This window comes from Dermacentor albipictus, chromosome 3 (assembly GCF_038994185.2).
Source record: "Dermacentor albipictus isolate Rhodes 1998 colony chromosome 3, USDA_Dalb.pri_finalv2, whole genome shotgun sequence".
Classification (NCBI taxonomy): domain Eukaryota; kingdom Metazoa; phylum Arthropoda; class Arachnida; order Ixodida; family Ixodidae; genus Dermacentor; species Dermacentor albipictus.
The window spans coordinates 172079267-172106366 of NC_091823.1; the positions used below are offsets into that span (position 1 = coordinate 172079267).

General features: G+C 44.1%; 1 protein-coding gene across 1 annotated transcript in view; it reads right to left on the reverse strand.

The window, feature by feature from the left end:
- smo (smoothened, frizzled class receptor) overlaps window positions 1-27100 on the reverse strand; it is a 129191-nt gene that overhangs the window by 66484 nt on the left and 35607 nt on the right. The window contains exon 7 of the mRNA XM_065432057.2: window positions 15858-15950. Within this exon, the coding sequence (XP_065288129.1) occupies window positions 15858-15950 (93 nt within the window). The remainder of the gene's footprint in view (window positions 1-15857; window positions 15951-27100) is intronic.

Sequence of the window (27100 nt, forward strand, 5' to 3'; positions counted from 1 at the left end):
TTTTCCCACTGCTGCTGCTGCAGTCTGACACACTGCATCGGGGGCTGATTCAAAGCGTGTGTATACATGATAGGAGCAAGTCAGAGAGGAACAGCGACGCAATAAACTCGTTTGGACCCCACCGCATCAAATGTGCACAATGTTCTCTGGAGCTCCTTCGGCGTCACCACATTAGCCTCTTGACAGCTGCAATTATCCGTGACACCACTCAAAAGCGTTGCAGAAACTGCAGTACATCCCTTTCTGCAAATGGATAAGTCCAGAGGGGACACAGATAGAACTGTAAAGAGGAGGGATGAGAAGAGGCAGTTCCCATACAAGGGAGGGGGGGGGGGGGAGTGCGACATGAGACGGCAAGGAACCCCAACTACTATGCAAAAGCTGTTGCACGGAAAATGGATAAGCTTAGGTTAAAGGTGTGCTATAGTACATTCCTGCTATTTCTGAAAAATAAACGCCATGCAAATATGTCAACTGTACTAATTACGCAAGGCGTGCGGAAACAGAGCCGCGTTGATTAAAGTGCACCGCAGGGTCCAGGCGAGACTACGGAAGCGGTCGACCATCAAATCAATACTTCTGTGTCCGGCGTGGTAGCTTTGTGACTTTGGCATTGCTAGAGCTTGCGGATTTGATTACAACCACAGCAGCCGCATTACGACGGGGGCAAAACAGAAAACGCACATGCAAGTAGATTTTAGGACACGTTAAAAAACATTGCGGAGTCAAAATTTATCCGGAGTCCACCACTATGGCGTGCCTCATAATCAGATTGTGGTTTTGGCACGTACAGCCCCATATTCCAATTCAAGTTTAATACTTCTGCCACAATGCGCTGTGCCAAACAAGGCAATGACAATGCTCAACCCTCTCAGAGGTTATGAAATATGGTGCACAAGGATGCCTCAAGCAAACACCTCTCCCTGTGTGTTCTGTGTACTACGCATACAAACGGCTGTGTTGCACGCAAGGTAACATTTAATGTCCACTCACCACTCTCGTGTTAGAATAAATGTTGAAGAAATTAAACTTTCACCGTCAATATCACCACAAATTATCATCAACCAATGCAACCAGCACAGAAAGCTTCGCTTACATCAATTTCAACAGTGCATGGGATCTACACAATTTTTCTTTCTACACTTTTTCTGCCTGCTTACTGATGGACCTCTCGCCACTTTATCAGTTGATATTTGTTCACACTGTTTTTGTTCGGGTGTTTCCATTTTTGTTGCAGAAATTGATTTTGACTGTGTGCTTGGATATAATTTTTTTACCCTCCACTAGTATCTTTGTGTAATGTTTTCTACCTCATGCGGGTTATTGTTTCACTGCTAACCAGTTGTGCCTTGGCTGCCAAAGGGCAGCTGACAGTATCAAATAAATAAATAAATAAGCAAGCAAACGAACAATTATTTTTATGCACTATAGACAACTTCTATAGACAACAGGTGCCCTTTTCCACGAAGCTTAACAAAGAAAAAAACATTTGATAATTTTGACATTGATAAATAGTAGGGGTGCGCGAGTATCAAAATTTTTGGATATGAATCGAATATGAATACTCAGCATTGAATACCAAATCAAATAATGATATGCACAAGCATTTATTAGCAAGTTGGTTTACTTTAATGTATTGGAACATTGTAATTACATTTTCATTGGTAAAAAGATTTAACTAGTAAGCCATTATGCAAAAAGGTTTTGAATTTGGCTCATGTTAGCTTTGGAGAAGTGAGTAATTTCCCCTAGTTGTCTGTTCTTGCCAACCTGTGCCTTATTACACCGCATCAATTTCCCCTAAATGCAGAGGAAGTTGACCCTGTACGAGCCGTCAGTGCCCGTCACTCAGCACATTTCCTGTCAAGCAATAAGCTCAGGACAGGGGGTGGAACCTGCAAAAGAGTGCGTACTCGCTGTTTGCAGAGCCGTGCCCTCTGCTCGGAGAGGCTGGCTTTCTTGCATAGCTTAGACATTCAGTGGCTAAGCTTATTTTATGGGCGAAATTTTGCCAGCAGCATGAAATTATCGCAAGCTTTAGCACAAAACAGACACACTTCTTAGATAGGGAACATACCATGGCCTTGGCATGGGCCTCCCGATTTGAGAACTCTTCACGGTCGGTGCCTAGTGACGTGACGCACATTCCTCGATTATGTCTGACTCACAGATTGGCCGTGACGAGCTGACAATAAACCACAGAAATCACCTGCCAGGAAGATGAAAATACCCTCCCGTTTTCTGGAAAAAACTGGAAAGCAAAACTTTCTAACTCTCTCTTTGCCATGCCACGAGGCATTGATCACCGGTGAACATTGTTTTTTAATGCCTATTTAAAAAATAAAAAAAACTTGTGCTCCTGGACTCCTAGCATCATCTCAGTGATTGTACACAAATTAGAGTTGCCGTTTCTTGCATGGTTCACATTATCACCTTGTGGCAGAGATTTTTAAACAGCGTGCAAGCTCACGAGTCGAAACGCACTTGAGCGGCACGCAGGTGCCGACATCCGAAACCTCGTGCGCTCGAAAGAAAGTAGTTTCACGTGATCCCGACACTGCTAGAAGCTATCTTTGGGACCCTTCGAGCAGTGATGACTCAATGATTGATGCTGCGCCATCGAAGTTTAGTTCAGATGAGGAAACTTCAGCAGACCAGCCGGGAACGCCAGATGTGATCTGTCTGTAAGTTTTGTTTTCACCTTCTATTTTGTTTATTGAGTTCTAGAGCCGTTTCAATTGCCCTCTTAGTGTCCAAAATATTATTTTCTTTATTTGTAGTGTGTACACTTCACTTGGACAAGACGTGTTGCCAACAGCTCAAAGAAACGTGGTTTCAACCCCAGAGAGATCCGGGTATTGACCTTGGGATGATGCTCCACAGTGGCCCGAAACAACTGGCGAGTGCTCTCGATTTTTTCCTTTTTTTCACCTGTTGTTTATGGCGCAGGTCAATCATGCTATCTGTGTCAACAATATGCATGAATGCATGTTTTTGACAAACCAATATGCAGCAAGAAGGATGGCTCGTGGAAGGAAGTGACCCCAGCGGAAATTATGAAGTTCATCGCCCTCCTCCAGTACATTTGAATACAGTGAAGTCTTGATATGATGAACTGCAGGGGACCATGGTAAATTGTTTGTTATTCTGAAAGATCATTATAATGAAAGTGCCAAAATTAACCATTCCACCCATCAACCCCTCAGTTCATAAGTTGTCGCTATATGAGCAATCTACAAAAATGTCGCTGTTGGCTCTTGGTGCGCCTGGTTACTATTTTTCATACATTCTGCTGCCACGCATCACCAAACCACCGTATAAGAGTGCCACGCACAAAACAGACACTGATGCTGAGAAAACTAAGGACAAAAATGTAGCTTCATGTCGCCTCCAAAGTGCAGTGTTTTTGGCTGTTTGTTTGCGTTACACATTCCTAGCTGTAGACACCGCAACTGTCTCGCTCGAGTCAGACACCAGAACTATGTCAAAGTGCAAGCACATGTAAACGACACTGTTTGGAAAGCACAAAGTGCGATCATGTGGCATTCCTGCAAGTGTGGAAGTTACATTTCTCAGAGCACCTAACTAGTACGGCTACAGAAAGAAGCGTGAATGAAAGAGGCATGTGCAGAAACAAGGGTGAAAGAAAGACTTCAATTGCTAGGTGACACTTTTGTCGGCAGGGCAAGTGCCCACAAAACCTGATGTGCTGCCGCCTCCTCAATAAATTTCTCACCTGCATTTTTTTAAATTCTCAGGCGCTGTCTCAGGTTTTCCGAACTCATGTGCCGCAATTGTTCACTTTCTGTACCCTGTCGTCTACTAGCCTACCGTTTTGGCTGGCATGAAGGTGCACATAAACCCAAGAATCCCCAGATTTCGTAATATTAGTTTCTAGTACTGAGGCATTGTTAACATAACAAGGAAACTGAATAATGATCGTTATTATGAAAAGTTCGGTATTCTGAAGTTTGTAGCACTGAAATATTTTTACACTGAAACTATAAGAAGGAAGCAGGGGATTTCTGAAAGGTTCATCTGTAGTTAATGCGGTGTTCGTAGTAACGAGGTTTCACTGTATTGGGAACTGCAGTGGCTGCATTTGTATTGGAGCACAGCAAAATTGTTTACCAAATTTCTCACACCAAACATTATGTCAAGGAGAAGTCTCAATGCGGCCCTGGCCATGCTGCACGTTTCTGACCCAAAAACCAACAATGGCACTGCCGCACAAAAAGTAGACAAGGTGTATTGGCTTCTTCAGCACATCAATGACTGCTCCATGACATTTTTCCAGCCATATCGGGAAATTTCAGTGGATGAAAGAATGGTTAAATCCAAAGCACAGTCTGTCATTCTGCAATACGTTAGAGACTAAGTTGTGAAATGGGGCTACAAATTATGGGTTCTTGCGGACCCAAAAACCGGTCACAGCATCCAATTCATAGTGTATTCAGGGAAGCGTGAAAAACCGGGTGCCAATGGGTTGACCTTTGATGTGGTGACTAACCTTTGCGATGAGTACCTTGACTGTGGGTACATTACTTATATGGACAATTTCTACACGTCGACCTCTCTTCTTGTGGACCTCTTGGAATGGAAGACACTAGCGTGTGGCACATCACGAAAAGATCACCAAGGATTCCCCACAAAACTGAAAGGCCTCACATGGGAGAGGAGAGCTCAAAGGGGAAAAATCCACTGGCTGCCAGACAAGGGAGTCCTGTGTAGTCAACGGAAGGATCGACGTGTTGTGCATATTCAGAGCACCGTACACACACACACCACTAACTCGCATGTGCTTGCCAAACAAAGGAACAAGAACGGAACGTAGCAGGAAATCGCAACAAAAAAGCCACAGCTCAATGACGGATACAGTTAAACCTTGATATAGCGAACTTCAATACAATGAAATTCTCAATATAATGAGGTATTTAACTTTTCATAACCTCTTGTCCATAGAACACCATGTATTTAGAACCTCAATATAACGAAGTGTGCTTGTATGCGATTTCAATATAACGAAATTTCACTGCCACCACAAGGGAATGCCTGAATAATAAATGGGAACTGCCACGGATGCAGATGGTCAAATGACTGACAAGTGGCTGCTTGCAAACGCACCTCTCAAATCGCATTTTATGTGGCAAGAGCGACCGCCAAAGAGAAGCCACATCACATTCCATATAAAGTTTAAGTGCGATAAGATCCTATCGCGTCCCGTGCACGGTGTGCTTCAGGTGTGTGGGGAAGTGTGCGAGGATGAGACAAGATGGTGGCTTCCCGAATGACACCTTCCCGTGCGAACGAAAGGAAAGAGGAAGGGCTGTGAGCTCGCGGTAATGCAATCTAGTACTCGTGAGGGTGCGGTCACAGAGTGAGTGAGTGAAGTTGGCATGCGTCTCGATTTCTGGCGCACATCTCAGCCATGGCTGTGCATGGCTGTAAGCGCGGCTGACCACATATGCACACCCTGCCTCAGAGGTTATCTGCCACTTGTGCAAAAAGCGGGCGTGCCAAGGCAGCGTGGCACCATGTAAGCAGTCATCCGGCATGTTTAGTATTGGAGGTTACGTAATCTGGAGTTTCGGTATGCCGTTGGAGAGAGAGGCTGACGAAGCATTTTCTCACCGTTGCTGGTGTTTTTCCCGATAACGTAGTCCCAGTGCAAGCAATGCTATCAGCCACTGGGGCGGAGTGCATGCGAAAGCGTGGCTGGCTTCGCTAACTCGTACATCCGATGTGAAGATATTGTTGACTACGTGGCATGAATCCGTATCATTTGTCGCCGACTCCGAAATATATCAAACTGAAAAAGTTTCTCATTCAAATTTGCTTGTTTCAATTTCCCAATAATTCGAAAAATTCTGTGGCCCCTTCCCGTGTAACAAAAATCTATCGGCAACTGTACTTATTTGCATAAAAGGTCAAATTTCAATAGAACAAAATTTCAATGCAATGAAGCAAATTGCCGATTTTACTGACTTCGTTATACTGTATAGAGGTTTAACTGTGTAAAGCTGGAATGCTTGGAGTCAACAAATCTGACTAGCTGATTGGCTTGACAATGTTTTGAAGAAATGTGTCCGCTGGTGGAAGACGTTATTCTTCCACTTAATCAACATTGCAGCTGTGAACTGCTATATTATTTTCCAAGCACATCGCATGCAGCATACACAAACACCAGAGCTTTCTAGGCCTTCTCGACTTGACCAGCTGGCCTTCAGGACAGAGCTCATTAGACAGCTCCTATAACTAAAGGACATAGGACCAGTTCCTGTCCCTCCCTCACCAGCTCCACCAGACGCAGCTGTACAGCACGAGCCTGAGAAAAAAGGCATCTGCCAGAACTGTAGAGAGTGCCACCAGGAAACTAATGTTCAACACAAGACGAATGTGTTCTGTAGCACATGCAACTTGCATTTGTGCTTCACAACGAGAAATTGTTTCGGCAACTGGCACACCTATCTGGCTGAATGAAACATTTACAGCTCCAGAAGTTATTGAGCTAAGACTTTCATTTTTTTTCAATCATATTCAATCATTAGCAAGCGACAAATGGTTGAATGCCTTGAACATGCCAGCCTCTGTTTCGTTGATGCTATGCTGATCTCTCTCTACGACGGCTGTCTGACGCTTTCCCAAATCTTACTGCTCCTATCAGGGGACGGAGAACTAAACCCAGGGCGCATGAATGCAGTGGAGTGTGACCAAATGACAAACATTGAAAGGATTCTCTTAGAAATGAAAACAGGCCAGCAAACTGTGCTCGTGAAGTTAATGGAAATTACAATAAGACAAAGTGAATTAGAATCCAAAATTATGGGCTTAATAGAGAAGACCAGCAATGTAGAATGTCCTATTGCTCGGGTGGAAAAAACTGAAGATAAGTTTATGGCTAAACTGAACTGCTTGTAGAATAGAAGCCGTAGACAGAATTTGGTCTTTTTTGGGTTGCCTGACAGGCCGCATAATGAGACGTGAGAGGCGTCTGAAAAACTAATAAGTAGAATGTGCAAAGATGTGATGAAACTTTATATTTCGGTTGAACGGGCTCATTGCATAGTCATTTTCAGAGAAGGTAAAAAACTGGCCCATAGTAGCTTGCTTTTCACGTGGAAGGCTAGAAAAAAAGTATTTAAAATGCTTAGACTAAAAGGAACTTCGTACAGTCTAACAAGACATGAAGGACTGTTAGCGCCTTGCCCCATTTATCACATACAGGAGGATCATCACCGGTTAACAAGCATGAGTGAGTGCCACATGTATGGTCTATCCTAAGATGGCAGAAAATAACTTCAGTTTGTCATATTTTTGTTATGGGTGGACAATTTCCTACATTTGGCTTAATAACATGAAGTTTATTAAGTGTTTATTACAAGTTTATTAAGTTGTTAAGTGTTTCACAGTTCCACGTACATTGCCAGTGACACCTCAGTCTATTGCATAGGAAAGGTTTTAAATCTATGACAGGGACAGCTATGGAATAATTACTTGGCTTTGCGGTTACTGATGTGGCTATACAGTCGGCAAACATATTACCCTCGATGCCTCTGTGGCCTGGTACCCAGCATATGATGTGTTGATGAGATGCACACAAAGTGTAGAGGATTGCATAAAGTTCAGCAAAGACAGGATTTTTATTCTTTCCTAGAGAGATTAAGGCTTTGATTACGCTCAAAGAATCTGTTAATATTATTCCTTTTTCTAGTTTTGTTTCCTTGATGTGGCGTGCAGCCGATAAGAGTGCGTAGGCCTCCGCCGTAAATATTTTTGTTTCCAAGTGCCAACAGCCAGATTCTGAGGATGGGCCGACTGCAGCATCAGAAACGCCGGCACATGTCTTTGAAACATCAGTGTAAAATTCTGTACATGAGTCCTTGGACTACAGTTCAAGGAAATGCATTCTGATATGTGGTGCATGTTTTGTAACCTCTATGAACGACGTGTCGCATTTTAGGAGCTGCCACTGCCACGGCGCCAATGGCTTTGCTGGGACCATCAGGCTTGGCTCAAGAATCAGAACTCCCATCTCCTCAGATAGTTTTCTCACGTGCAGAGAAAATGGTTCTCTAGATGAAGATTGTTTACGAAATAGAGTTGCAGATGTCAAATCGTTTAGTTTGATAAGAGGGATGTTCTGGGTTCGCATTCGCTTTCAGAAAATACCGTATTTACTCCAGTATTTTACTGTGCCCTTGAATGTAACATGCACCCATTTTCTGTGACCAAAAGAAAGAATGGAAAATAAAAAAACACCCTCAATTGTAACGCACATCCGTTTGTCGCGACGTAAAAGAATAAAAGTCCTTGTCTTATGCTTATCGATATGCTTATGTCTATAGATGAGAAAGTTTTATGTGTGACGCTATAGAATGTTGGCTCTTATTAACCCTTTGACGGTTTTTGCCGTACATGTACGGCGGCGGTTTTCTGTCCCGCAAGGTCTTCGCCGTACCGGTACGGTTCCGACCCTCTGTTTGAAATTTCGCGCCATAATGACGATGCGTGCTAACCGGGAGGTGCTGCCACCTCTTAGCACTTACAAGATGCGTTTGAAATCGGTGCTACCTTCTTGGGGAGATAAACAGAACTGATTGCTAGCTTCAGCGCGTCGCTCAGACTGCGGCAACGCCCCTTTGGCGGTTTCGGTTTCGCCGCAGGATCGCAACGGAGGCGAGCGAAACGTCAATTTTTTGTTTGTTGGCACTCTCTTGCAGGGTGGTGGAAGCTGATTTCTATCTTGATTGTCGCTGCTCTTAGCGTGTTTATCAGTGCCGTCGCGAGGTATTCTCGCTCTCAGTGGCAACGCGCTTTCGCGGTTTCAGTTCCACCGCGTGATCGCAACGGAGGCGCGCGAAACGTCAATTTTTTTCTTTGTCGGCAGGCTCTCGCAGGGGCGGCGGAAGTTGATTTCTATTTTGCTTGGCACTGCTCTTAGCTTGCTTGTCACCACTGCTCACGAGGTATTCTCGCTCTCTGCGGCAACGCACTTACGCGAGAGGGTGCCTCAGACCTCTGCCCAAGGCAGCTGCACGCAGAGGTGTCGTGTGCGCCAACACAACTCCTCGCTCCAAGAGAACAGACACGCATTTTAGGTGAGCAGATTGCCATAAGGCGCTGTGCATAGACCCGTGTTTCAAGGAGTACCACGCTCGGAAATGCTATTGAACATTTTGCAGTTCTGAGTGATGCCGACACCAAAATACTGTTCCTAATTATTTTTTACTATTTATTCCCGATTTTATACATTTTGCACATTCAAAATCCGCAATAAAGTAATTTGACCACCAGGGAAAGCTTTTTTCAAAATAATTCGACCCTCAAAGGGTTAAGAAGGCATGCACTTGTGGAAAAAAATTTTTTTAATAGGTGACCCCTGGCATCACAACTCGAGTCTCCCCACAGAGTGCTACGGTCTTTTAAATCTCCTACTAGTATGTAAGGTTCAGGAAGTTCGTCGATAAGGTACTGAAATTCTGTTCTGTGAAGTTGATAGCTGGGAGGGATGTAATAGTCATGTGCACCAGCTTATTGAAAAGCAATGCTCAGACAGCAACTGCTTCAAGGAACGTTCGAAGTTGTAGTTGCTTGCAGGCAACACTTTTATCTACTATTATAGTAACACCACCCGACGAGGCGAGAGCATTGTTGTGGTCTTTTCGAAAAATAGCGCAGTGGCTAAGAAAGTTTGTCTGTGTGGATTTTAGGTGTGTTTCCTGAACACACAGCACTTTTGGACTTGGTGAAGAAGTTCTTTAAGATCATCAGGATTGCATAGAAGTCCCTTCACATTCTAATGGGATATTTGCGTGTCCATATCGTAAAAGAGATGTGTGCTGTGTGTTTAAAGTAGGAAATACAACTTAAGTTAGAGTGCTTTTTGACGGTTCCGCAATGCAGTTTCTCTTTTCTGGAGAAATCAAGAGACTCCTGCTACTCCTCAAGCACTTGCCACGCCGTCTGGCTAGAATGATTGTCCACTGCCTTTTCCGAGGCGCTGGAGACTCGCTCTTTCGAGCAATTTGTTCACCTTGAAGGCCTTGCCGTTAGGAGATGAGACCCTGGAAGCCACCAAACCGGAAGTCGATGCCTTCTTCTGGTACAGCAGTGCAGCGCTGACTGCAACCACCGAAGGGGTTGATGGCATCACCATTGGCTCACTGCGTGCGGGCCGGACAGCCACCGGAAGCCGTTGTGGCGCTGCCCCTGACGTGCCACTTCGGCAAAGCTGATACAATACCCGATTGTGTGCCTCCATGAACGATATATTCTCCTTCACTCTGATTGTAACAATTTGTTTTTCCTTTTTCCAGGATGGAAAGGACTGCGAGTATCTGGCATGCTCCTCGTCACAGTTTGCATAATATGGAGTATTCTTGCACGATTCAGATGTGTGCAGAAGCACTGCATCTGGCGCAAGTAAGTCAACCTCGACAGCTCTGTGAGCTATGGCCAAACCACTTGCATTTGAAACATCACAGGGTATTGGGGATATACGGCCCGACTCTGATCTTTATGTAGCCTGTCTCGATAGTCTCGGGCAGTACACTTGAGCCAAAGGTTAGAGTGAGATGCTTGGTCATAATTTCTTTTCCTTCATGCCTCATATTATTTCTTTTGACATGGGCGACATTTTGTTCACTCCAGCCCTTTAAGAGTTCATCTCACTGAGCTCCATCAAAACATCATCTGAAATTACACCCCGACTGGTGTTCATAGTGCAGTGTGGGGTCACAGTGATAGGAAAGGCTCCAATTGATACTAGGTTCAGCAGTTTCTCATGTTGTTTCACTTCTCGGATTTCAAGAAGAAGATTGCCACTAGCCAATTTCGTAGCTTTGTAGCCGGCTCCTATTATCCATGTCAGGCACTTTGAAATGAAGAAGGAGGGCACTTTGAAACAAAGAAGGGAGAGATGGCTCTCATTGTGTTTTTTGGTCTTACGCTGTGTATGATGTGGTAGCAGAGAAAGTATTTTCTGGCGATCGGGTAATGCGGGGAAAGAGCAAACCATAAAAATTATATTTTTTTGGCAGGAACGCCAGCCAGCCACCACAGAGCCCAACAAGGGGATGCTGTAGGACCTGTAAACACAGGTCCCATGAATGTCACCTGTATGTTCCCACTATAACCAAATATGTATACCCAAGCGTGGTTATGACACACAAGGTTAACCCTTGCCGCCAGGAATGTTGTAAGTAAATGGAAGAGAAAAGAAAACAGGAAAGATTAAAATTGAGGGAGAAAGACAAAGATTGAAGAGAACAGGAAAAGGCAACTGCCAATTTCCTCCAGGTAGGTCAGTCTGGAGACGCCATCTATGTGAAGCAGAGGCCAAAGAGGTGCGTTACCTCCGCCTTAAAGGTCCGAACAACAGGCATCAGCTCAACTCCCAGTATTCCCCTTTCCCCAGACACGGCTAAGCAGCACACAGCTACAAGCGGGAGGGTCCAATCCTCATGTGCTTGGGCACGCGGTGTCGCAACACACCAAACGCCTGCTGATGCAGACCCCTCTGCGGCGGAACAAGATTTGTAAGTCGAACATTCACACATTGCTTCGTATCCCACGTACTCTCTACCCCATATGTTGAAGGCTGCTTTTTCTGATTAGGTAAATCATTTACTGGACGCTGGTTACCCCAAAGCGATTATTTCATCTGCGAGTGAAAGTATGGTTCGCAGCGTCAAGAGCATAAATGACCAAGGTTTTATAACTAAATTAGAAGAAAAAAGAAGAAAAAACGCAGTAGTACTGTGTTGTATCTGTCGGGCTATGGTTCTAGCCATAGCCGGGCTATGGTTCTATCAAAGGATTCACTGGTAGTATACGAATGAAAACCGATGTGCATCCAACTTTTTGTAAGGCGAGACCAGTACCATATGCCTTGCGCGAACAAGTGGAGAATGAATTGCGTGACCTTGAGAAAGCTGGTGTGGTGTACAGAGTCAGGCACAGTGATTGGGCTACACCGCTAGTTATCGTGCCAAAGAAAACAGGAAAAGAAATTAGGATATGTGGCGATTACCGAGTCACGGTCAATCGGGATATTGAACTTGACCACTATCCACTGCCTCTGCCAGAAGACATATTCGCGTCACTGGTTGGAGGGACCGTGTTCACCTTACTAGATTTGTCGAAGGCTTACCTACAGCTTGAGCTGGATGAGCAGGCACAGCAACTGCTCACGGTGAATACGCACATGGGACTTTTCAGGTTCCGGCGATTGCCGTACGGAGTGGCAAGCGCACCCGCAATGTTTCAGGCCGTGATGGACCAGGTTTTACAAAACATACCTGGGACAGCCTGTTACCTGGACGATGTGCTAATAGCAGGTAAAAACCTGACGGAGTGCTATCACCGTTCCCAGAAAGTGCTAGAAGCGCTTAGTAAGCACGGCATTCGTGTAAACGCAGGGAAATGCAAATTTTTCCAAGAAAATGTTTGTTACTTGGGGCACGAGCTAGACAAGCATGGCGTACACCCAGCAGCGGAAAAAGTAAAGGCGATTCGAGAAGCGCCAAAACCAAGTAATGTGACTCAGCTAAAGGCATTTTTGGGCCTAGTAAACTACTACGCTAAATTTTTGCCTGACCTAGCAAATGTGCTAGAACCTCTCCACCAACTGTTGCGCAAGGGCCGCACATGGAAATGGTCGAGCCAGTGTGACGCATGTTTCAGTCGCTGTAAAAATTTGATCAGTGAAGACACGGTCTTGGAACTGTATGATGTAACGAAAGAAATACAGCTGACATGTGACGCTTCTGCTTACGGCTTAGGCGCAGTGCTGTCGCACGTGGTTGAGGGTGTAGAGCGACCGATCGCGTTTGCATCGCGGACGATGACGCCTGCTGAGCGTAACTACGCGCAAGTGGAAAAAGAAGCGCTTGCAGTTGTTTTTGGAGTGAAGAAATTTCACAAATATCTGTACGGGCGTACGTTTAGTGTAATCACTGATCACCAGTCGCTCACAGTCATATTTGAAGCAAAGCACCACACAAATGCAGTAGCTGCAGCTCGTGTGCACCGCTGGGGAATTTTTCTTGCTAACTACAGTTTTCGTATTTTGCACAGACCAGGAACAAAGATAGCCAATGCAGATGGTTTATCACGCCTTCCACTGCCGGAAGCCGGTGACGAAGCAGAAGAAATCTTTTATTTTTCGCCTGTCAATAAACTCCCTATAACTGCGAAAGATATCGAGCGTGAAACTGTGAAAGATCCAGTTCTCAGTGCTGTTCGTGAAATGGTATGGCACGGATGGCCGCGGGCTGTGGACGCTCATTATCAGCCTTTCTTCGTGAGGCGATTTGAACTTTCAGTGGATTGCGGCTGTTTGGTGTGGAACAACAGAGTCGTGATACCACATTCGCTTCAAAGTGAAGTTATGTGTTTGTTGCATAAGCAACACATTGGCATTACAAAGATGAAAGCTCTTGCAAGGTCAATGGTTTGGTGGCCAAAGATAGACAACTGCTTGGAACAAACTGTAAAGCAGTGTGAAATTTGTCAAAGCACAAAATCTTTGGTGCCACTAGCGCCGCTTTCATCTTGGAAGTGGTGCACAAGCAGTTGGGAGAGGATACATCTAGACTTTGCTGAAAAAGAAAAAAAGATGTTCCTTTTAGCTGTAGATTCCTATTCCAAATGGTTGGAAATAAGAGTCATGACGTCAACGACCGCGCAAAGCACGATCGAAACAGTGCGCTCGTTGTTCGCAAGTCATGGCCTACCTAAAGAGGTAGTCACTGATAACGGGCCGCAGTTTCGTGCAAAAGAGTTTGAGGACTTCCTATTGTCAAACGGGGTTAAGCACACGCTTACTCCACCATATCATCCTCAGTCCAACGGTTCGGCCGAACGTGCGGTTCAAACAGTAAAGCAGTCGCTGTTGAAGCAATTGCTGGAAGACCAGAGGAATAAAAGTTCCAGGTCACTGCAGCACAGAATTGATAATTTTCTGTTCGCCTATAGAACAACGCCGCATACATTCACCGGCCAAACACCAGCTGAACTCTTTGTGAGGAGGAAGTTGCGCACAAGGTTGTCGTTATTGAAACCAGATATGCAGGATGCAATAAATGCAAAATGTGAGAGTACTGTACGTAGTGCAAACAAGAGGAGGAGTTCACCCAGAGTATTTTCTGTTGGGGATAGTGTGTTTGTGCGTTCAGTACGTGGGGAACAGGTGAAATGGCGTCCAGGCAAGATTGTGGATGTGAAATCGGCAATGACATACCTTGTGGTTGTGGATGGACAGACGCGGTTTGTGCACGCGGATCATTTGCGACATTCTTGTGTAAAGCCTGGTAGTGTTGTGAAAGAAAAGGATGTACCTTTGCCACATGCAAGTGAACTGCTTGAAAGTGAGATTCCTTGCACCCGCCTCAAACCGGCCAGTGTTGGATCGTAGTGATGGTGGCCCACTCTCACATGGAGCCCAAAGTGCATCAACGTCAGAACAAGACGATGCCGGTTCACCTGTGCTACCCAGACGCAGCGCTCGTGATAAGCGGAAGCCGGATCGTCTGACGTATGACAGATTCTGATCTTGTTGGAGGGGAAGTGTTGTATCTGTGCAACGTTTATCAAGCGTATTCTCTTGTTACTGTGCGCCGCGTATCTGATGCACGCGGTCATTGTTCACATGTGCTATTGTATCGCTAGCCAATCGCATGCCTCGGCTGCACCCATGCTCCCTTTATAAGGCGAAGCCACTGAATCGTTGTTCTCTGTTATGTTCATGTTGCTGTCCGAATAAATACTTGACTTCACGGCGTCTCTGGTCAACATACTGTATGTACACAAGTTAGCGCATGGGCTTAAGAATGTTGGTTCAAGGTACAGCATTGATGTTCGTTTTTCTGTGAAACATAAGATAAATCGCATATGCCCGTTAGTTGATAATTTGCTAAAGGATAAGTAAGTGAAGGGGAAATGCACTGTCAAACATGTGAACAGGTACATCACTTGTGCTAAGCAGGTTGTGTATGCCATTCCATTATCTTGTGGTAGAGAGTATGTGGGACAAAGGAAGCGATGTGTGAATGTTCCTTCGGGAGCATGAGGGGTTGCGCCACTTCATCTCCCGGAGCATTGAAAGTCGTGCTGTTGTCGCCCCGAATTTAAAGAAACTAGTTTCATTTTTAAACACACAAGCCAATCGACAAGAGAAATCGCCGAAGCTCACAATATAAAAGTTAGGGACAAAGCGTGTATCAGCATACCGTCTATCACTCTTCATGACAAGGAACTGCGTTACCTATGTCAATTTTGATTAAGCGTCAGTTTATCACAGTTGGCTCGATGCATCTCTGTGTCTCGTGCATGTCATGGTTATCAAATGGCCCCTGTACGTTAGACATATCTTCAATAAAATATCAGTTGAGAGTCAGTGCCGTGTCGCCGTTTTATACCTTCTTTTGTGTTTGTCTTGTGTTGCGCTATAATGAACCTTACTATGGATCCCAACCAACTGGCCCAACTTGCCGTTTTGGTGGAATATAACTTCATAGAACAGAAAATTGGGCCAGTTAGCTTACACTAAGCATGGTCTTCAGTAGCGCTAATGTCATGAAACACAAGAACGAAGAAGAGGGGCACATACCAAGTGCTACCGCTAAAGAATGCACTTGAATGCCTAAACTGATTCAGTGTGGCTCCTTAATGCCCGTTTACTGTCCCAAGGTGACGCATGGCCTGTGCCACAGAGGTAAGTCCTGGGACAATGCAGAACACTCAAGGGTTTTTTAAATGAACGTGGGCTCAGAACACATGCGCACATTTGCATCCTGCTTCTACCAAAAAATGCCCAGCAATCGAGTCCACATGCAATAAGTGGAATGTGTGCTCACCAATGCGCAGGATCATGCTCTGGATCTTGGCTCGCACCCGATCGTTGATCATGTCACCTGTGCCACCTTTCAGACGAACAAGCTTGTACAGCTCTGCAGGAAGAAGGAGAGGGGGGGGGGAGGCGCAAGGAAATGTGGTCAGTGCACTGGATGAAATGAGCAGGTGTTGATGATATCTAACTTCACTTATCCTCACAACTCTGCTTTTTTGTCAGAGTCCTTCAATACTTTTCTGGTCACGAAACTCTGCCCGCAGTTTTATACAGGGACAGAAGCTGCCACTAGGGTCGCTGCTGTTAGCGTGGGGGCATTCCACGTCTGCGCGCACCACACTCAGCTGAAGATCCTGCAACGGTTCGAAGCAATTTTTTATCTTTCATCAAACAGCTAACATTCTACTATCACTCATATTTCACCTTGCATACAATGCGGTTATTGCATGTTCGCGTGAAAAAGTTACTTTCACTTACTTTTGCAAGATAAAAAGGCTACGATGTAGGTAATCGTGCTGACACAGCAAAATTGAATGTATGTGTCATTGCAGCGCAGTTCCTTGTCTCAGGCAGAGGAGCATAAGATTATGTATTCAAGAATAGGCCGTTTGCTTTGGCTTGTGACACTGTGCAAGCCTTTGCCTATATGAAATATGAAACACATAAAAAACTTCATGCAATCGACTGAGACTATGAAGATACAAACTCTAGGTAGCAAGTTGAAGGGAGAAAAAGAATCACTGAACTAGGAAACTGAATTCGTTGTACAGTGAACGAGTCAACAGATCTCCATGCAAAGCCAGCACTTCCCATGGATCTAGCAAGTTAGTGAAAGCCTTTATGGAAGGCAAGAGAGGAGTTAGAAAAGAGTCACAAGGCTCACTCACATGCACACCGTGGGCTGCAAAGGGAGAGAATGCAGGAAAAAGAAGTTAGCAAGAGAAACAAAGTCAAGCGAAGGCAGTACACAACAGAGCAAATTCTGATTGCTGGTGTATGCATTTGCTATGTAAACTGCATGTGTTTTGTATCTCATGAAGTACTATCAATCATGTTCTCGTAAAAGTATTTTTTCCCAACCTTGTAATAACACCAGTAGGAGACTGACAGTACTTTTGAAATAATAAAATATTAATGAACAAGCCATTCTGAATAATACTAAACTGCAAAGCTGCACTTAAGCAGTTAGAGAAGAAAAAAGAAAAATCTCTCTGATGCAGCAAGATCATGCAGAGACCATGTATGACCCTTGACACTAACATTACCCCAAGACAATGTTCATGTCAAGTAACAAACCCTTTCAAGTCTGCCTACAATAACAATACGAAAGATTGGGCTAGCTCACATTCAATTTTTGGTTCTTGTAGCACAGATAATTAATAAAAACACAAGATGCAGATGACGTAGTATACACACAAGCACTTCAAGCCAGCACACAGCCATTAAAGAGGTTCTACAAGACTTTCTAAACCTGATAAGCAAACTGGCATATTTGCTAGGCGTTACTGTTGTTGATATCTGATCTAAACGCAAAGGAGCCTAAAATGAAAGGCTGCCTGCTCTTTCCTTCAGCTTTCTGAAACCCTAGCCCGATTTTTTGTCTTTTTTTTTTGCTTACAGGTATGCAAGACACGCAATATATTGCTGTCACAACCGAGTGGTGCCTCAAGCAAAGGAAAGTAATTTTGTCACCGAAAGGCAGTATTGCCATCCAGTGGTGGAGAATGACACCACAATTATACTATGGCCTCTGAGATCAACTGACAAAGAGATGCACGACACAATCTCATGGTCACCCCAACAGCAAAGCTCAGTGCGACGTTAGGTGTAGCACAGCAAGTTTGCATTTTTGTCTGCACTGTCATGGTGATGCAGATTTCAGTAAAGTAGAAACAATGAAAATCAGAACAATAAAACATGCATAATATAATGTAAACAACCGTCTTCTATTTACCAAATGAGCTTCGTGTGAGCTTTATAGCCCTGTCACATGGGCACCCGCGCACTCCATTGAACTCCTTTGTCTTTATGCCAATGGAGTTGTGCTCCGTGTCACACGGTCTCCCTTGCGCCAAGGAAGTTAAATGGAGATTTTGGGCGAAGGGAGTTTGGCAATGACCATTACTGTGGGATGGAGTACTCTCGTTCTCAGGTAGCTACAGCTCCGCAGAAAACCCGACTAGTAAAATCGTCGTAACTGGTTCATTTACAAATTTTAGCATAATTTTTTTTTGCCTTAATATATGTGCCACATGATGGAAGTTTTAATTTGTTTTTAAGGGCATCAGCGCCTGTACTCCCTACCCCAATACTTCGCCACGCCGCATCGGGTAATGTCGTTCCGCCATTTCGTTTGTTCTTATAGGCACGCGAGCCGCACGTGTCGTTCAAGCCGTATGGGTAAATTCTCCGGGTGACACGCACCATGAGTGATCCCGGCGCACTTCGAACACACAGACACGCGCGATTACACAGCGGAACCACAACTCGAAGCACACCGGCCCAACAACGTGACCCGCGCTGCCCATGCACCATGTGCCACGCACGAAAGCAAGAGCACAGTGTGGCCAGCATCGCTTGCAACTTCGCTATGCTTGGAAAACAAAAGTCTTGCAGTAACGTACCGCAAAGTTTCTCGCGTGATTTTATATTATTGCATAGTGCGTTAAAAAAAGTACACATAGATTACTTTCACGTTGACCGTATATGTGAACAGTTGCATGTGGAAGTAAGCGCAGCAGCGCCGTTTCTATCCCGTGCGGCGCCCGTTAAAAGCTCGCACTGTGCCGTGTAGCACGGCTGCAACTCCATTGCTGTCAGTCCCCGTTAGGGAGTTTCATGCTCAACAGAGTTTGCGGGTGCCCGTGTGACAGGGGTACTATATTTCCCTTTGTTTGCAAATTCGAAATATTATATATATAATTCGGCATTCAGAGATCAATTTTCTAAGATATTTATATTCTGTTGGGAAATTTGACTATTCAAACACACCTACTTAATGCATTTAAATTATAGTAAACCCTCATTAACTTGAATTCTGATATCTTGAAATATCGGTCAAGTTGAAATTTTTTGTCTGGCTGTGGTGTGAATTCAAGTGTTTTTCACCTTTTATCTTCAAAAGTTATTGCACTAGACTCCAGGCGTCTTGAATTCTCAACTTGGAAAATACCAGGCAAAAGGCGACAGAGCATTGTCGGCATCGTCGTTTGCACTCGCTTTTCACGTGGCGGTGGCAGCTCGCTAGCTGAGCCAGACATAACAGCTGACATAGTTTAGTAGAACTTGTTGTTGGGCGAGTTGGTAGATATTAGCGAACATTGTTTAACTGCGCGAGCAAACGAACCACAAAGACAGCGAGGGACAAGGATGGGCGCAGACTTGCAACTAAAGTTTATTCCACAAGGTACACATATAAATACACACCCGACATACACCACTGCGCGTGCGCGAAAAAAGGCAAGGTAAAAGAAAAGTAAAACCTTGTATAAGCGAAACGCGACCTACCTACGCTCGTCAATAAACCTAATCTCACTGTTATGTAAATAAACTGAGGTGTCAGTGACACATTGTTGTCCCTTCTTTTTAATATGGTACGCCTCGAGTAGCTCTCTGGCTCGGCTATCTCGGCAGCGGCACAAAATCTTTGTTTCCTTCATGATCGGCTTGCACGTGCACGCCAGGCAGTGGACAGGCAGGTGCCCATTCGTTTTATTTCTAATAGACAGGATGTCCTTGTCCCTCGCTGTCTTTGTGGTTCGTTTGCTCGCGCAGTTAAACAATGTTCGCTAACAGCTGACCGTGGTGCCCTACTTTCTGTCCATCACTGCTCGCACACATTTGTTTGGTTGCTTGCTGCCACCTTGTTGTGGCCTCGCATAGCAGCTGGTAGTCCAAGTCTTTTTTTCTTCTCATTTAGGATGCTGTCAGCCACGCATCAATGCGCTCATGACGTGTTAACGATAACCTTGAGCAAGACTATTGGCATTTATGAGCAGGCAGAATCAGCCCACACACTGTAACCAAAAGAAGCCAGAATGCAAGCTCATAGCGTTGCAGCGACATTGCGGCTTGAGGAGGATGGCCGTTTCATGCTCGTGATCAGGCGTTAATGACGCATCACTTGTGGGTGCCTACTAAAGGTGTGACAATTGCCCTCTTCCAGAGTTCAGTTTCGGTTTTCAAACTGAAACTGCCTAGAATTCATTATGACGCAGAAAGTAGCAGTGTCAGCATTTTAGATGTCTAGAAGATATTATGCCCAGGTGACAGGCTTCAAATACAGTTAAATCTCAATATAACGAACGCCAATATAACAATGTATTTAACTTTTATTAACCTCTTGTCCATAGAACACCATGTATTTAGAACCTCAATATAATGAAATGTGTTTGTGTGATTTCAATACAATGAAATTTCATTGCCGCTGCAAAAGAATGCTGAGACAATAAATTAAAACTTCCACGGACGCACATGGTCAAATAATTGAATAACAAATGGCTGCTTGCAAATGCACCTCTCAAATCACACGCTGCACAACAAGAGCAACTGCCGAAGCAGAGCCGCATTATGTTCCATATAAAGTCCAAGTGTGATAAGATCCTATCGCACCCCGTGTACTGTGTGCTTTAGGTGTGAGTGAAAATGTGCGAGGGCGAGACAGGAAAGATGCTGGCTTCCGGAGTGACGCCTTCCCATGCGAGCAAAAGGAAAGAGGGAGGTGTGCAAGCTCACAATAACGCAATCACGCACTCACGAGGAGGCAGCAGGGGGGGGGGGGCACAGATTGGGGGATAAGTTGGCACACGTCTCGATTTCTGGCATGCATCTTGGCTATGGCTGCGCACGGCTGTAAGTGTGGCTGGCCATATATGAAGCTGCACATCCTGCTTTAGAGGTAATCTGCCACATGTGCAAAGGATGGGCATGTAAGCTGTCTTCCTGCACATTTAGTATTCGAAGTTGCATAATCTCAAGTTTCGATGACCTGTTGGAGCGAGATAGACAAAGCATTCGCTCCCCGCTGGCGCTGCTTTCCCTGACGACGTAGTCCCAGTGTGGGTGATGCTATCAGCTGCGGGGGCGGAGTGCACGCAAAAGAGTGGATGGCTTCGCTAATTCATACCTATGATGTGGAGATATCGACATACTTGGCATGAAACCGTATGATTCGTCGCCGACTCCGAAATTTATCAAAATCAAAATAAGTTGTTTTCTCACTCAAATTTGCTTTTTTTCGATCACCCAATAATATGGAAAATTCTGTTTTTATGTGTAAGAAAAATCAATTGGTGACTGCACTTATTTGCATAAAAGGTTGAATTTCAATTACTACAAAATTTCGATATAACGAGCAAATTGCCGATTTTACCAACTTCGTTACATCGAGGTTTAACCTACATTCAAACTTTGATTTAACGAAATTTCATTATGGCAAAAGATGTGCTGGTGTAGCTGAAAATGCCATGTCAGGCTAGGGAGCTGCCAAGCGTGAAACATACCTTTGCTGGGACTGTCGCTCCCAAAATCACACGCCAGCCGAGGGTGATGCAGTGCAAAACTGCCATTAGCTATCAGCTCCCTTGTTCTCAAAGTTGATGAGCTTTTGCAAGTCAAATCGACTGTAGTAGTTGTTCAACAATCGGTTGATTCCGTTCAAGAATTAATTAACTTTCTTTCAAAAAAGTTTGATGAGGTCATTGCTACTGCTGCTGCGCAACAAACCGCAGTGGAACAATTGCAAAAAAAAATTCATGCCTTAAAATCCACTGCATCAGATCAATCAGAAGAACTGGCAAGCCTTTGCAAACAATTAAATGACATCGAACAGTACAGCAGAAAGCCGAACTTAGAAATTCATGGTCTGCCGCAAAAGAAAGGTGAGAAGCTTCTACCTATAATCTCTGACTTGGCACAAAAGTTGAAGGTAAAATACACGAAATTTCACATCGAGACTATGGTATTCATCGCCTTCCTGTCAAACGAGATCGCCCACCAGTTCTGCTCATTAGATTCCCTTTTGTTGCGCTGAAAGAAACGTGGTGGAGCTGTAGAGGCAATTTAAGGGCGTTTGCAAAACAGTACGTGATCACTCAACTTTATTTTGCAGACAACTTGACCATATATAACAGAAATCTGTTCTGGGCAGCTCGCCAAAAAGGAAAAGAAAAACAGTACAAGTTCGCCTGGGCTAAGCATGGCAAAATTTTCGCCAAAAATGCTGAGGGATTGTCTCTTGTCCACATATCAGAGCATTCTGACCTTGATAAGCTTGTTTAAAAATGAACAATTCCATTGACCTTGACTAATTCCACAAAATGAACAATGCATTTCATAATAGTGGGAGCTTGAACTTCATCAGTTTATCACGTCAAGGGAGACGGTCCTTCATGGTTTTACACGTTAACATCTTCAGTATCCATAGGCAGTGGAACAAATTTCTTGGCATCACACAAAATACCGATGCTATCGTTGATGCGTTTGTACTAACCGAAATTTATATTCATGAAGAGCTCATTTCTCCTTTCAAACTACCCAATTATTCTAGTTTTGTGCTATCGCGTCATGTCAGTAGGGGTGGTGGTGTCATGGCTTTTGTACATGAACGATATGCGACGTCATCTGTGCTATCAAGGTTCACCTCAGCCGTATGCCTGGCATTCATATTTTCTTGCGAGATAGAGATATAACCCTACTTGAAATTTATAGACCACCCTCCGAAATGCAAACGTTTTTGTAAATGAAATGGATGCGTTTTTGCTGTCTTTGCCTTCAACCTCACTCTTTTGCCTGGCAGGCCATATTAACATAAACACTTTATCGCTGTCCTGCCCGATTGTTTGCGATTACTTAAATGTATTAGCAAATCGGGGCTTCTTCCAACTATCCGTTCTTGTACAAGAGAAGAATACCTAGGAACCAAGCAAGTCACGTCATGCATCCATCACATCAACATTAGAGCTCCATTTTATCATGTTGATTCGGCTGTAATCACGCACAAACTGGCTGAGCCCTATTTTGTGGGCTGCCATATTTATTTGTGCATGCTTAAAAAGGTATCATCCGAACATTTCCAGGTATCAATCTTCGACATAGCCAAACTTGATAGTTTGGTTAATGTTTTTGACTGGAATACACTTATGGAAGGGGCAACCGTATAAGATGTGTACACTAAATTTGTTAATGGTCTTGACCCATAAATACAGGGCACAGAAAACCATAAAAATTAAGAAACGCAATACTAACTTGCATTGGCTTACACCGGGGATTCTCAAGACAATAATACAGAAAGATAAACTTTGGGAAAACTGTAAAAACTTGCCTAACAACACTCTGAGGAATTTATACAAAGTCCACAGAAATAGGGTAACTGCGTTACTTCGGTCTGAGAAGCACTCACACAGTAAATGATTCTACAAAAATAGGCAGAACCCTTGAAAAATGTGATTGATGATTAATCAAATATTCCGTCGCCATCCAGGCCAATTAGTCAACGTTTTTGGCAAGCATTTTGAAAATTTCGAATCTGCCGTTACTGATATCAATATTCACTTCGCTAAAGCATCGTCGATTACTCAGCCAGCTCACGCTAATGGTTTCAATAATATTATCAGTTCAGAGTCCTCTGCATTTCTTCCTTTTATCACTGCTTCCGATCTGCGCAGCATATTATTCAGTTTTAAACAAAAGAAGGCACCTGGTTTAGATGGCATATCTATGTATGAGCTGCAACGTAACTTTTCTGTCCTAGAAAATATACTTTTATTTATGCTGAACGGTTATACTGAACTTGGTTTTCTTCTAGACGAGCTAAATATTGCAGTTGTTAAACCATTATACAAAAATGGCTTTTTTAAACGGGTTGACAACTACAGGCCGATTTCAATTTAACCTGCAATTAGTCAAATTCTGGAAAAACACTTATTCAGAGTCATGACTGGCTTTCTAAAAAAATTAAAATGAATTATTGTCAGCTACTCAATTTGGCTTTGTTCTTGGGAAGCGGACTGTAGTGCTCTTGGAACAATTAGCTGATTTAATCTTCTCTGCTTTCGATAACAACGAGCAAGCAGAGCTTTTGACTCCGTAGCGCACACATTACTTTTGTGCAAACTACATCTCTCGGGATTTCGGGGGCCTTTTAACAAATTATTAACTACAGTAAAACCTCGTTAAACCATACCCGCTTAAAACTGCAGTTTCGGTTTAAAAGTAGTGAAGTCAAATCTCTGACTCAGCGGCCCCTGAACATAATGTGTTCTGTATCCATATAAACCGTACCAGCTTATTGCGTACGTGTCAGTTAACACTTAGTGTTTCCACTTTTCCTTGCGCAATCACGGCAGTGCATTGCCCCCATCGGGTGGCCCGGCAGAATAGCAAGCCTCAAAGACCACAACAACGGCCTCTGAGCACCCTGTGTGATTGCACGTGAAGCCTCATCAACATCATCCCCCCCCCCCCCCCCCATAAAGAATATCAGATGCTCAGCATAGAAGAAAAATTGGACATCGTTTGTGCTATCGAACGTGGCACGTGACAGGGATCTACCGCGGACTAGAGAAGAGCGTGTGGCATTTGGAATGCTAAGGAGAAGATGCTCAACAGTGCGGCTCGGACTGCGAAAAGATGTCGGCTTCGAGGTTTGACTTTTCACCATCGTTGCTTCTGTTGTTGCCAAAGTGTCGACTAGCAACAGTGATGAGGACGACACGGGAAGCGACTACATGGGCAATTCAGGCCCAACAGTGACAGAAGCTGCGCATTACGTCAGCCTCGTGAATGCAATCGTCACGACCGTGCATGGAGAATATGCTATGCTTACGAGGAATCTGCCACGCGAGTATTCGCCGAGAAGAGGGGGCTAGCTGAAAAACTGGCTCACAGCTTCAGTATGTTTGAGGCCGCTGTCGTCGCTGTTAGGCCGCCTCGGCATCAAACATACTGAAGCTGCGAGCCAGTTTGTCGCGCAATGTGAATAAATTACATGTTTTTGCCCAGTCATTGCACTCTCTCTGAGTTTCGTTTTTTACTGGCAAGTGGGCAATCTCGCGCAATTTCGATTAAGCAGTACTACCGTTTAGTACATACTTCTTCCGAGCTCCGGCCAGCTATGGTTTAACTAGGTTTAACTTAATTTTTTTTTAATCGTTCACATGTAGTCAAGATAGGGGATCATATTAGTTCGAAGGTTTTCTTAAAATCTGGTGTCCCGCAGGGATCCGTGTTACCTCCACTACTATTTAATGTTTATGTAAATGATCTGCCTAAAGGTACATCCCAATGTCAAATGTTTCGATGCACCGATGACACTGTTCTTCTTGTCACACACACACTGTTTTCATTTCATCAGTTGCAATGCTACAAAGTGACATTGTGTATGCCATGGACTGGTTTTCCAGAAACTATATCACTATTAACAAACAAAAAACAAATCTGGTTCATTTCCACAATCCACATAGACGAATTGATCCCACTCTCCACATCTTCCTTCATGGTCCATGATGTACCAATTGTCAATATAAACCATTACTTTACCATCGCCGAATGTAAAGTACATGAGAATTATCTTTAACTTCAATATGACATGGAATAGTCATCTATCCCTTCTTTGTAATAAACTCTGGGTGTTATCATGTACTATACACAATAGCCGCTTCATCCTTCCCTTTTCTGTGTGCAAGATAATAATTCATGCCCTAGGTTACAGTATCCTGAGATACGGTATAACAGTATTTTATCATTGTTCTTTTACATGGTGTTCAAAAATAAACTGTATATTAAAATCACTGCTACGAAATGTGGCCTATAATGTTAACATTCCTGGTGGTACTAGCTTGTTTTCTGCTTTACAGTAGCTTTCCTTTGATGCATTATTTTTTTCAGACTGTTATTTGCCGTCATCTCTGGAATGGTGATTTTCTGTTTCCTTTGGTGCCCACAAGACCACTCAGGCGTCATTCCATGTTTTGTACACCCCGATGTTATACGCGATTTGGACGTTTTGTGCAAAATTATTATGTTCCCGATACATTTAATTCCGTGCCCACAAAAATTTTTTCTATTTCATCAAAACATGCTCCGAAATTGTATTTAGGGGAAAACTCATCTGACACTGTTTGATGTCTCTTTGTTTTCAGTATTTGTTCAGCAACAGCGCTTCAGCGCTTTACAGCAACACGAGCGTTGTCGTGAAGCCCGCTGGAGAAGCCAATACAGGTTCAAGACATTGCACGAGTGCGCAGACGGCGCATTTAAGACTTAACGTGAGTGAAAGCATGCGCTGCTGCTTCGTCCTGAAACTGACTGCCGGGTACAGCCTGACGAGCCTCATTGGCTTGGGTTGACCCGTTTTGTATATGGTGCTCTTAAGACAAATAAAGCATTTATTATTATTATTATTATTATTATTATAATTATTAAAACCTTGATTTAATGAAATCCACAATGTGACAAACTATATTTATTTTCCCATCTCATTTTCATGGAAAACAATGTTGTTGTTTTTTCGCGATCTAATGCATTAATTCTGTGAGCGGTTTTGACTTAAGACCATTTCAGGCACATACATACTTGGAGGCTGTATGGCTGGTACACCTAGCAAAAAGCTATAAAAATGTCAGCTGAGGAAAGAATTTTATTTGCAAGTGTCTTCTGCACCCAAAGTTCGAGCGGCAAAAACATCGTCAAAGATTTCGCCACGTGCCAGGAGGCAGTATTCAGGAAATAGCACTGCACCATTTGTCACGAAATAACTTGCAGAGGCCGCGAGGTGCGCAGCAGCTCGGAGAAGCACGAGCGCTGACAATTCCTTCAGCGCACAGGTGCCTCCTCTCCACTGCCCTTGCTGCAGCTGCGCATGGCTGTCCACATGTGGGTCATGCGCCCCATCTTGGAGGTAACCTTTGGTAAATGCAAAGGCCGAGCCAAAATGTTTGGTGCGGTCACGCACATTTTGTTCCCATGCATCTAGCACTGGCGGTTGCGCAATCTCAAGTTTCCGAGGCACAGTGCGAAGCGTTTGCTCGCGTTGCAGCAGCGAGTGTTCTTGGTCATGGAGTGATCTTTGCCTGAGCGTGCATAACACCAATAAAATGGAACCTTACTTGGTGTAGTTGTATTTTTGCTATCGCAATCAAAGCTTTGCCTTTCTGAAAATACTGTGACATTTCTCTCTCTCTTTTTTTTTTTTCAGGACGGATATACGGATATTCGTATCTTTTTGCACTGTTGTTTTTCATTTCAGGGCGC